This window comes from Panthera pardus, unplaced genomic scaffold (genome assembly GCF_024362965.1).
Source record: "Panthera pardus isolate Hobbes unplaced genomic scaffold, ASM2436296v1 HiC_scaffold_2, whole genome shotgun sequence".
Classification (NCBI taxonomy): domain Eukaryota; kingdom Metazoa; phylum Chordata; class Mammalia; order Carnivora; family Felidae; genus Panthera; species Panthera pardus.
In genome coordinates, this window is record NW_026526765.1 from 94167071 (window position 1) to 94180053 (window position 12983).

The 12983-nt window shown below is 43.1% G+C and overlaps 1 protein-coding gene across 2 annotated transcripts in view; it reads right to left on the reverse strand.

The window, feature by feature from the left end:
* RASGRF2 (Ras protein specific guanine nucleotide releasing factor 2) overlaps positions 1-12983 on the reverse strand; it is a 240831-nt gene that overhangs the window by 38089 nt on the left and 189759 nt on the right. For both annotated transcript variants that reach the window (XM_019462875.2, XM_019462873.2), the window contains exon 18: positions 7931-8037. In XM_019462875.2, coding sequence (XP_019318420.1) covers positions 7931-8037 — 107 coding nt within the window. The remainder of the gene's footprint in view (positions 1-7930; positions 8038-12983) is intronic.

The window sequence follows — 12983 nt, forward strand, 5'->3', positions numbered from 1 at the left end:
GTGTCATCACAGGCAAATTATCTCATCTCCCTAGGCTTCAATTTCCCCATCTGTAAAGCTGGGATAATAACAATATCTACCTTGCCTCCCTTAAAAGGTTGAGGTGAACGGTAAATGACTTACTATTTGAAAATAACTGCTTAGAGGAGAGCCTGACCCAATAGTAGGCAATACAGTATTTGTTAAATAGTTAAAACATTGGGAGTCGTGTCATTCAGAATTCACCCTCGTAGAGGAAACAGTCTTCTCAGTCAGGGGTTATGGTTTCAAGTTGCCTATAAAAGACCATGCACCATAACTAAGCCTCAGACCTCAGGCTGGCTCAAAAATCATTTCTATGGAATGCAACGGCTTGTGTTGTCCTAGCTCAGCACCAGCGACACATCTTCCCTGGGAGCGGACATTGGGAAATCTGATCAAGCTATGGTAAGGATCTAGGCAAGGGCTCTTGTAAAGTCCTGGGCATCTTCAGGAGCATGAGGACAGGAAGCACCCATGTAATGCAGAGGGTGGTGCAGCCCAGGAAGCGTTCTTTCTCCAGCACAGAGCTTAGAGATCAGACATCTGTCCTCTGAAGATGGCCTTGTAAGTGGAAAAGAAGGTCCACAGCTCAAGAGCAGAGACTGAGCCTCAAGTGTGGAAGGGGAAGTCCCCCATGGGACTGGCAGGAGCAGGAATGGACGACAGTGAGGAGCTGAGCCCGAGGGCAGGATGGGGCTGGAAGCAGGCTCAGTGCTATCAGCTGGGGTGACAGGAGCTGCCTATTTAGTAGCTGGCTCTTTCTTACACGTTTCATTCTCCCGCCCACATGGAAAGTCTGCACTATGCTCATCCTTGGCCCAACCTCAGTTTCAGATTTGGAATAAAGAGTAAATCTGAACTTAGTGCTCTAATTTGATGCTAGATTTAGTGTCTTACTAAGCAATGCCAAAAAAATTAAAAATTTAAAAAGGGGCCCCTGTCATCTGTCAGAATAACTAACAGAAGAGACGAACTACATAAACTCTCATTTTAGGACACCCTGATCCCTGAGGTCTTTGAACACACGAAGTCCCTGCCATGCCAGCAGCAATCACTTTCCCACCCAGTTGGTCCACAGGGCATGTTTCCACCGGACCACTGACCTGAAGCTGCAGGCTTGAAACCCAAATGCAAGTATGCTCATTGGTACATTCCCTTACTGGGAAGGAGCCATCACCTTCTTTGATATTTATAGCCCCAACACCAATGTTACACAAAGGTTTTGCTTTGTCTACGTAAACCCAATGGAGATGAGCCCCTCTTTGGCAGGCCTACTGCTGGGGCCAAGTGGGGATGATCCACAGGTTCCTGTTTTGGAGGAATGGGGCACTGCAGGAGAGAGGAAGGAATTAGAGAGCTGGGTCTGGCTTGCTGCTGTACTTCTGAGCGGTCCAGAACTGTGCAATTATACCATAGCCATTAATCACGTGTTTTACTTATATTAAGTTATATTAAGTTAAATTAAATTAAATTAAATGTTAAAACTGCAATTTTTCAGCCACCCTGGCTGCATTTCAAGGCTCAGTTAGCCTCATGTGGCTCCAAACTACTGTGGTTGGCACTACAGACACAGAATGTGTCCACCATTATAAGAAGGTCACCTGGGCAGCACTGATCAAACCTCTCTGTGACTTAATTGCTTCACTGGTCAAATAGGGGTAACAACCTTTGCCTGGGTTTAGACCCTCGCGGGGCTCTGCCAGGAAGCAGCCATTTGTAACGTTCTGAGCATGCATATATAACAGATGCTCTAACAGGTATTACCTCACATGATCCTCACAATCACCAGAAGAAATAGGTGATACCATGCTCACTTACGCAGAAGGAGAAATGGAGGCCTGGAGGAGCTGAATAGTTAGCTGGGCCACATAGCTAATGAACGGTAGGGCGGGGATTTCAATCCAGATAACTTTGACCCTGAAGCCCGTGCTCCTCACCATCCCCCCTGCTTCTCCAGCAGGCTTCTGAAGGCCCCTCTGCTCTGGCATCCATGCTCCATGGACACACCGGCCCCGGGCTCAGCTCCTCCTGGGATATTTGGAGGCATAACAGTTTCACCTCAGCTGCTATGAGTGACTACAAAGTGGAGGAGTGAGAGCTGCTAATTCTTGTCTTACAGCCCAAACTACATTTATTTGTTAAGTGTGTTCAGGAAGTGTTACAGAACATATATTTTAACAAAAGGATTCATAGTATCTGTGTATGTGAGTATTTTTACATGATAAAGTATATATAAAGCCCTCTTATGGGGGGGTCGGGGCGGGGGGGGGGGGGAGCGAGTACGTATGTAAAAAGTATCATACACATTGTTAAAAGTAAAAGAGGGGCCCCCTGGGTGGCACAGTCGGTTAAGCATCCAACTCTTGACCTCAGCTCAGGTCTTGATCTCAGGGCTGTGAGTTCAAGCCCCGCATTGGGCTCCATGCTGGGCATGAAGCTTACTTAAAAAAAAAAAGAAAAAGGGAAAATAAAAAGGAAAGGAGCAAACTGGGGGAAATCAGTGTAATTGGCAGATTAAAGGTTTTACCCTTAGTCCAGAAAAAAGTACCTAGTATCAAGAAGAACAATACTAAAACTAACAGAAGATTTGGCAATGCCCAGGAAGAGGGGCATGGACTGGGAGGGGGCTCTCGGTGCTCAGAATGGTAGTGCTACAAGGTGTGTACAAAGGTAAAAAGTCACTGAGCCACACTCATAGGTTTAGTGCCCTTTATGTGGAGAACGTAATATCTCAATAAGTTGCTACAAAGCATATAAACTGAAATATAAGCTGAAGAGTTCTTCATCATCAGCTAAATGTGCTCTCTTTGCCCCTCACACAATGAATGTAAGAGGACTGAAACATAACAGCTGTGTCACTTTGATATACTCCGTGAAACTGCTCTGCAGAGGTGACTTACACTTCCTGTACCGTAAACAATGATGAAATCATCAAGCAGCAGTACTGCTTGTCACTGATCATATTAAACTGCTCTGTAGACCATCCTTCCCCACCCTGCGTGTAGTTTTGGGCAGGGACCAATGTCTTCAGGGACCTTTAGTTATAAGAACAACTCTTCAATCAAAAATGTCCAGTCCAATATATTAAAGTTGTGGTTCGGTCCAGAATAAGACATTTCCTTCCTGTCCTAATCTAGCCTGTCCTGAGCCTGGAAGCCTATTTAGGAGGCCTCCGGTACTTTCCCACTACCAGCTCTCCACTTCTTGCTTTCACTTCTGACCTCCAGGGAAAAGCACGCAGACTGACATGCTGGGGCAGGGGGAGCCTGGCCCAGGCTCCCTCTGGATACGGCAGGTGGACAGTGGCTAACTCTTCCTCTCATGGGGCATTTGGTGGGACTTTTGGAGACCTCTCCACTGGAGATTTAAGGCCAGCTCCCCTGACTCAGGTAACGTCTGGATCCTCCAACACTCACATTTACTCCGTGTCCAGCACACCCCAGGTCTCAATTCTTGTCAGTGAATGAATAAAGGAGGTGAGGAATCAGAAAGACAGTAGCTACGTTCCCTCCATAAACTCCTTTGGGAAGGAAATTTTTAGGTAAGTAAGTCATTTCATCTGATCTCACACTTTTAAAATATTCCCTTTAAGTTAAGAAAATGAGTGACTGTTTCATTCTTGGCCACTTGTCACTCAGACGGTACCCAGAGTCTGATGGAGCGGGTTGTAACCTATGGATGTTGTTGCAGGCTCCTTTATTAATGCCATTCCATGGTCTGTAAAATTCCTCAAACAACTGGACAGAGTATCTTTCCAGAATCAGTGGATCACTAAGACAGTTTAGGAAAACCAAAACTGCTATACATTATACAAACAAGGTCAGGCCTTTGACAGGCACTGGAGTGCCAGCCTAGAAGTCCCTCCCTCTCCTGTGCACAGAAGACAAAGCAGTCACACAAGCATGTGGTTAAAAGCACTACAGCCCTGGAACCTGCAGATACCTTGGAATTGTGCAAATGACACGTTAAGGCCGCCTAGCAGGAGCTGTTTGAGAAGTATGTGGACGCTTAATGAAAACACCTCTTTCTCTCAGATTTTCTCTCTTTTTTTAAAAGTTTATTTATTTATTTTGAGAGAGAGACAGGGAGAAGGGAAGAAGCAGAAAGAGAGGAAAAGAGAGAATCCCAAGCAGGGTCTGCACCGTCAGCATGGAGCCTGATGTGGGGCTCAAACTCAAATTGTGAGATCATGACCTAAGCAGAAACCAAGAGCCAGATGCTCAACTGACTGAGCCACCCAGGTGCCTCCTTTATCTCAGTTTTTCTCTCTGATTTCCCATCCCTTAGTCTCTGTCTTGACTGACTTTGAAAATTTTAAACATTCAAGAATACCTTCCTGGACAGAATGAACAACAGCAACATTAAAATGCAAACTCGATTTGACAACTATTCCTAGGCATCTCCCACGTGCCCAGAGCTGCAGAGCCCTGAGGAGGGAGATGCCAGGATGAACGAGACAGTCCTATCTGCAGGGAACTACAAGCTCCTTGGAGGGGGATGAAATGTGCATCTCCTTAACTGGAAGGGATTTGGTCACACCCACCTACAGTGTACTTTATGTCTTTCATGCTTCTTCATTCAACGTCACCTTTAATCCTCACCAGATCCTTGGGGGAGGTAAGAGATGGATGGCTGTCCTCATTTTCAGAAGATGATATTGGGGTGCCTCAGTCAGTTAAGCAACTGACTCTTGGTTTTGGCTCAGGTCATGACTCATGGTTTCCTGAGTTCAAGCCCTGCATTGGGCTCTGCACTGGTGGCATAGAGCCTGCTTGGGATTCTCTCTCTCTCCCTCTCTCTGCCCCTCATCCATTCACACTGTCTCTGTCTCTCTCAAATAAACAATGTAAAACTTAAAAAAAAAAAAAAGAAGAAGAAGAAGAAGATACTAACACCCAGTGAGGCTGAGTGACCAATTCTGCCCCCACAGAAGATTCGGTGGCAGAGCTGGAAGAAGAATACACGTACCCCTGACTCTGTGCTGCTACTTCTGCTAACCCATAGATAAGGCATGTGGGAGAAATCCAGAGTGGCCTTCTGGCTTCACTTTCAACATGAAAGGCAGCAGGTGAGTGAAAAAGCACAACAAAATGAGGAGAAAGTAGCACAGAATGTGTAACAGAGGAAAATTTTTAGAATCAGGAAAAAAAAAAAGAAGCAACCTAGCCTTACTAAACACTTATGAAAGGAAAGGCTAAAAGATTCCAGAATGGCATTCTAGCACACATTGCAGGGAAGGAGTTGAAGGCAATTTTATTTCTCTGGAGAACCAACACTCATAATTCTGTGACTCTTTATTTCTCCTGAATTAAGTGCAGGGTAGTATCTGCTAATATTAGCCACTTTTGGTGAGAAATGAGAAACAAATACATGACATCTAATATTCTGTAGCAGACCCAATTCTCTAGATTATCCTCCATACCTCCTCTGAATTCAACTGACTCAGATCATGCTACCAAAGGTGAGAGGAGGTGGTGGGCACACAGTGTGGCCTCCAGGACCACCTGTCTTTCTCAAACTACCCTCTGTGAAGCCTGAATGAGCACCAGTCAGCCAAAATCAGTAAAGGGAGTAAGAGAAACCTGGACACCGAAGCCAAAAAAATAAAAAATAAAATAAATAAAGCTCTAAAGCAATTAGATAAGCAGAGATGTTCCAGAAATGTCCTCAACATCATGTGCTTACACAGAGAGAGTGATGGAAAACTCACTTGAATGAGGAAGGTACAGGATGTACACATGCTAAAGTTATAGCAGGATAATTGGAAACCAACCGCAGATCCTTAAAACCCACTCACACATTCAGGGAAGGTAAGAAAAGAGAAATGAGTGGATGGGAAGAACTTCCTCTGGCACATCAGGGTCCACATGTTATACAATAATCATGTCAGGACAAAAGACTGAATACTTGAGCAATCTGTACCATCCACATATGCCCCCAGTGTAGAGGGTCTACAAAGCTGGGATTCCCAGTGTGGCCCACCCTAAATGGAACTGATCACAAATGCTTTCCCACATACAAGCACATCTTAAGTAATAATAGGCTGTGAAGTATCTGAACTCTCCAAACAACAGCTAACAGGGTGTTTTTTGGATTAGATAAAGGCCCCAGGACACAACCTGAATAAAGAGACCCTTGCTTTCACATCAATCCATTTTCCGTTCCAGTGACTTGGTGCTGTTCAATCTAATATTGCCTGTGTGTACATATATGTATTTATGCAAATACAATGCAGCTCTCAAGCCAGATGATCACACCTTCCTCCAAATCTCTTTATTACAAGCAAGGGATTCAATACACCCATCTCCCCCATCTGAGTTCTCTTCACCCAAAGTAAAGTAAGCCCAGCATACTGTAAACTGCTTTGTGGCTCTTTTCTAGCTACTCTAAGAGTCCTCTGTGGATTGTGAGGGATTTCCATTTCAGGTCAGGAGAAAAAGAGGGCACTGGGGATTGACAGAAAGGAGGTGAGACTGAGAGGCAAGCAAGATTAGAGGTTTTGGAGAGATTTGCAGACAGGAGGGAGCTGAACCCAGGTAAACCTGGGCTTTCACTCACAGCAGGGAAGACAACCCAGCAGCATCTGCTAAGCCTTGTGTACCAAAGCTACTCTGCATCTCTGAAGCCACCACAGCCCAGGGAATCAGAAGTCAGGACCCCGAGTCCAAAACCAGAGAGAAGTGAATGGAATGGATGTCAGACACAGGAGAAACCTCATTATCCTGTATCTGCAATGAGGCAAATGGGACGTACAAATAGCTCGCTCAGATTATGAGGAAGAGACTAAACATTTCAATGGGCTAAGGGCAGTTCTCAGAATTTGAGCGATATGGGATCCATTTTTATTTATTTAAGATGTGTTAAGTAAAATTTTTACATGCTATATTGAATGTGCTACCTTCATTTTTATTTCAATTAACATTTAAGAATTGTCATGGGCTAACTGATGGTGAGGCCCAAATCCCACTTTTCCCAATTAGCGAATTCTCTCACCACAGGGATTCCAGGAGTCTGGCTCTCTCGTGACCCTATCTCACGGTCTGTCATTACCAAGGGCTATGTGGCAGACCCAGGACAGCCTCAGGGAATATATGAAGTGGGGGCTCCTCTCTTCTCTTTTTCTTTATTCATTAGCATTTTATTCACATTTTATATGTTTAACGTGCTCCGATCTGAGCCACACAGGGCCCCCTTTTGTCTTTTCAAAATTCTCCTTGCAGGGCACTAGCCAAGCACGTGTCCAGCAAGGCCTCCCATTATTTGGCAGTGGGGAAGAAAAGCACAATGCGTGTTTCATGCCAATGAAGCAAAGGAGGCCCTTGCTTTATTTTGTGAAATTGCGAAATGGGTATCAATTCTACAAATGTGTAATGAAAACACACAAATAACAAGTAGGTGTCCTGTCAGATGATGCAATTTAAAAACAGAATACTAGGACCCAAAAAATCAAAGTCGTGGGGCAAAATATCTCCTAAATCAGGCCGAGAAAATACTCCCTGACCAGATACCAGAGTATGTGGTACCAGAGTGATGCTTAACCTTCAGGGGTACCGGGTGCAGGCGGCACAGCTCAGCCTACGGTGAGGGCCCCATGAACGGCACTCCCTGGGTGGCACAGGACAGTGGCTCGAGTGCCCACAGGTGGGTGCTGTGGCCTGAAAAGATGAGGAAAGCGTAGAGCCCTGCTTCGCCTCCTGTGTCACGCCAGATCTGAGACAGTGTGCGTTTGGCAAATCTGCATGTGTTCGCTTTGATCTGTGTGTATATCCTCCTATTTCTTTCCTTTGGCTCTAATTCCAACGTTTCAGACCCTAACTCCAAAGACTCAGAAAGCAGTTTACATATGTAACAATTTAAAAAGTTGGTTTAGAAAAATCCTTGAAAGTAATGAATGATGCCATTAAATTACCTGCGCGTGCTTTGAGACCCAGTGACGGAGGACATTCAGTACTCGATTGGTGGCTGTTCTCCGAATAATAAACTCTTTGTCGCATGTTCTCTCAGTGTTGTTGAATCCTTAGGAGGAGAATAAACACACACATGTGGTTAAAGCCAATCCCCAGGAATCTGGGGAAGGTCACTTATTTGGTGACATTGGTTAGTGGAAACTCACAAATGGCACATCTTTGCAGACAGGTACAAGCAGCTTCAGACTGTTATGGATTCCACTTACTTACCTATTATAACTGCAGTTATGAGGCTACCACATCTTTACAGGTGCAATTAAATGAATAATGTGCACACACTTATTAAAGGCCACTGATTAAAACTAATGCTGATCTAATGACATTTCCACTTATGCCTGCCTTGGTCTAGAATATAAAGCCAAGGAAATTTTAACAAAGCATTTAAGAAAACATTAACTTATACTTTTGCCCAAAAGTCATTATATAACCAATAACGTTTTCAGTATTTGTAGATGAATTAGCCCACACCTTAGCTCATAGATGATACAAATAGCTTATTATGCACCCATGTATTGAGAAGCATGACACCATAGAGGTTAAGAACATGAAGTTCACAGCCAGACTGGGAGTTCAAATCCCTGTTGTGTTACCCTGGTAAGTTACAGCACCTCTCTGGTGACCTGTTTCCTCATGTCCTGCATGGGCTAATAAGTGTACCCACACCACAGAGTTGTTCTGGAGATTAAGTTAGTTAATACATGTTAAACATTTAGAATGGCACCTGAAACAATAGTGGAAGGTCAATAAATATCAGCTGCTACTACAATCCAATGTTGGTTGAATGTCTTTGGTTCCCCTTTGTGCCAGCCTATGTCCCTGTCTTGGCCACCTTCTCACTATCAAGAAATCATTTACATTTTTTCCTACTGACTCTACGTTTTAAAAGATTTTGCCTTCCAATCATAATTAACTGACATGTTTCCTTTAAAAATGGATGAAAGCTTATAAAACTTCACTGGCAAACTTTTTGAAAGTTGTCTAACTTACTCATTCCATTTCCTCCTCTTCTACATTCTCTACATCCCCCTCCAAGCCTCTCACCCCATATGACCACCAAAACAGCTCCTGTTAAGGTTGCCAGTAACCTACACGTCTCTATATCCAAGGGATATCCATCATCTCTCCGTTGGAAGGCTCACCTGATGAACACCAATAAGCAAATCACTCATGTATTTATATCCCCAGATCTCTTCTCTCATCTCTGGATCAATTTATCCAGCTACTTCTTGATACTTTTCCCTTAGATGTTTCAAAAACCTCAGACCCAATAGGTATAAAAGAAAAAGCCATGGCCTTTCCAACAAACCTTGTCCTTATCTAGTGTTCCCTATTCCATTAAAGCAACATCAACAGCCATCCAGATGTATACACCAGAAACTTTGTAATCATTCCTGGCCCATCTCTTTGCTTCTTCCTGGTAATTTTACCTGCTAAGTAAATCTCAAATCTTTCCACATTTTCTTTCCTACAAAGTCAAAATTGAAGTTCAGCACCAAGCAACTCTCAATCTGGTCTACTGACAATGGTCTACTGACAATGGTCTACTGACAACTGATCTCCTTTGTCATGCTTGCTTCCTCAAATCTGTTCTCTTGTCTAAAGTCAGAAAGATCTTTTCAAAGGCCAAATTAGATGGGTCACCCCTGTTTAAAGCATTTCCATGGCTCCTATGATAAGTAGAAAAAGTTAACATAGCCCACCAGGTTTTCCGTGATTTGACTCCTAGCTCCCTCTCAGCCTTTTCTGGAACCATATTTTCTCACTTTTCCCCTTCTTTCTCACCACCCTTCTTTTAGTCCTTCATCTTCACGGTGCTTTGCACATACTGCTCTGGATCTGTCACAATTATTGCTCTCCTTTGTACTCAGTGAAAGCTACTCTTGTTTATTTCACTTCCCCAATTAAGCCTGTCCTGGCCTGAGCTGAACAAATCAACATTACACATCCCACAGCATCAAGCACTTTGACTTTCTGGCACTTGTTACAGTTGCAATTTTACATTTATTTATGAGTTTATCTGATCAATACTGGTGTCTTCCATGAAGTCAGGGATTGGATGTATTTTTGCTGAGCATGATGAGCACATATCTGTCACATAGCCATGCTGTACACAATGTGTATTTGCTGAATAAATGAATGAAAGCCTGGAAAGTGAGGACTTACTCAGTATTTATTGAATATGATTTGCATATAAAGAATAGTGAGTGAAAAACTAAATGAATAGTCCTCAGAGCTTACAAATGAGTTAGACTAAAAAAATCTATGAACTTCTCAAGGGCAGAGGCCCCTTTTTGATACTGCTCTTTGGATGTAGACAGGCATTTTCAACTCTACAGCAGACACTGTCAGAGGATGATGATGATGATGTGCTCTTGGGAGAAAAGATATATTTAAAAAAATTGTTTGCTATTAAAAGATTATAAATTCTGGGTAAAATATAACAAATATCTTAAAATGCATAGCTGAGTTATTAATAAGGAATTTTCTAGAGTCAAACACACAGAGATCTAAAAAACCAAGATCAAGAACCAAGCCTCTGAACTGATGCTAGCTTCCCTAAGACGAAAGCAGTTTACCAATCTTGGTAACACAGGATTTGGACTGTAAATCCCATGTGGTTCAGGAGAAGCCTCAGGGCCTTCATGAAGTATGGGTGAGAGAATGGGAACTGAGACCCCACATGAAGCTGGAACTCCCCAAAGACCAGCCCCTCTGTGAATGAGTGGACTATGGGGAAAAGTGCTCCAAGTGCACAAGGAGACAGTTAAGAAACTTACCTGCCTCAGCCTGGATCTCAGTGGGGGTGTGGGAAAAAAAAGCCTCCCTGAGAACTGATAGCCACAGGCCCACTTCACGGAGATATGAAGCTCAGATTCAGCCACCATTGGGTGGTCTGTCCCTCTAAATGAGAAATTAAAAAGTGGCCCAGGCTAGTGCTAATCCTGGGACCCTTGACAAAAGTATACACACAACTTTTCTGGAGGGACAGAAACTCAAGCTCAGCCTGTAATGGAACACCACTAACCAAATCCCTGAAGAGAAACTCACAGTCCAAAATTACAAAACACTCAAACCATCTACCATGAACAAGGATCAGTAGACACATGGATGAGGAACTCCCACCCTACCCGTCCACCACTACCAAGAATTCCAGGTACCAGAACTATTACACAGATCCAGTTTAAACATCCTAAAATTAAAGTGTTTACAAAGACTAAAGATACACAAGTAAGAACTGAGGGGCACCTGGGTGGCTCAGTCATTTGAGCGACTGACTTCGGCTCAGGTCATGATCTCATAGTTCATGAGTTTGAGCCCCGTGTCGGGCTCTGTGTGGACAGTTCAGAGCCTGGAGCCTGCTTCAGATTCTGTGTCTCCCTCTCTCTCTGCCCCTCCCCTGCTCATTCTCTCTCTTTCCCTCTCTCTCTCTCTCTCTCAAAAATAAATAAATATTAAAAAAAAAACAAAAGTAGGAACTGAAAACATGATAAAAGAATAAAAAATTTTAAAGTCAGAAAAAAAAAATTTTTAAGTCAGACTTTACAAGAACCACATAAAACTTCAAGTTAATAGAATTATTCTTTTAATTATTGTTGAAAAATAGATGAGTTAAATTGAAAACTCAAAGGATAGAAAAACACTGATTAGACAGACCCCACTAAATAAGCAAAGAATAAACTGGAAAAAGATTTAAAAACAGGTCTCAGAAAATTATTCAAATGCAGTACAAAGAGTTAAAGAGAGAAAACAGAAAAGAGTTGTTAAAAGACATGGAGGAAAGAATTAGAAGTTCCAGCAAAAAATCAGAAGGATAATACAGGAAAAGAATTGTTCAGACTTGTTGGAAGACATGAATCCTCAGGTTCAGGAATTGCAATGAATCCCAAAGCAGGATAAATACAATGAAAACCACACCAGAAATAATGAAAAATGATGGAACTCTAAGACAAAGATAACTTTGAAGCAACTGCTGAGGATATATTTGTTATTTGTAAAGAAAAGTCAGATGAAAAGGATAGGAAATGGTATGCGGAATGAGGAAAGTTGATGAGAAGGCTCTAAGTAACTAAAACAGAGAATTCAACTAGAGTGAGAGCTGGGAAATCATAAGGCACTATCATGCTGGAGGATGAAAGTCAAAAGTTCTTTGAACACTGAAAAAGGGTGATGAGGCAGAGTCCCTCACCTGCATATATAGGTATAAGGATGGTCAATCAGTGAGATCTGAAAAGAATGGGTGAAAGATAAGAGCAAGGGTGGGACACAAAGATAAAAATCAAGGTGAAATGTTAAGAAAGACAAGCCATTTTTTAAAAAAAAATTTTTTTTTTAACGTTTATTTATTTATTTATTTATTTTTTTTTTTTATTTTTTTTTTTTTATTTATTTTTGGGACAGAGAGAGACAGAGCATGAACGGGGGAGGGGCACAGAGAGAGGGAGACACAGAATCGGAAACAGGCTCCAGGCTCCGAGCCATCAGCCCGGAGCCTGACGCGGGGCTCGAACTCACGGACCGCGAGATCGTGACCTGGCTGAAGTCGGACGCTTAACCGACTGCGCCACCCAGGCGCCCCAACGTTTATTTATTTTTGAGACAGAGAGAGACAGAGCATGAACGGGGTAGGGTCAGAGAGAGAGAGGGACACACAGAATCTGAAACAGGCTCCAGGCTCTGAGCTGTCAGCACAGAGCCCGACGCGGGGCTCGAACTCACGGACCACGAGATCATGACCTGAGCCGAAGTCGGACGCTTAACCGACTGAGCCACCCAGGCGCCCAAAGACAAGCCATTTTAACAGAGTTGCTACTACCTTAATGTATTTTGGAAAAAACGTCTATCCCTACTGGTCTCTTTGCGTCTGTGTCAGGTGTGGGTGGACAGGGTAGTCTATGTTGAAGATAGACAAGAAAGGCAAGGAACATTCTTCTGCTCTCCAAGTTATTTAGTGTCATACATTAAAAGGCCACTTAAGGGATTTTCTTTATCATATTT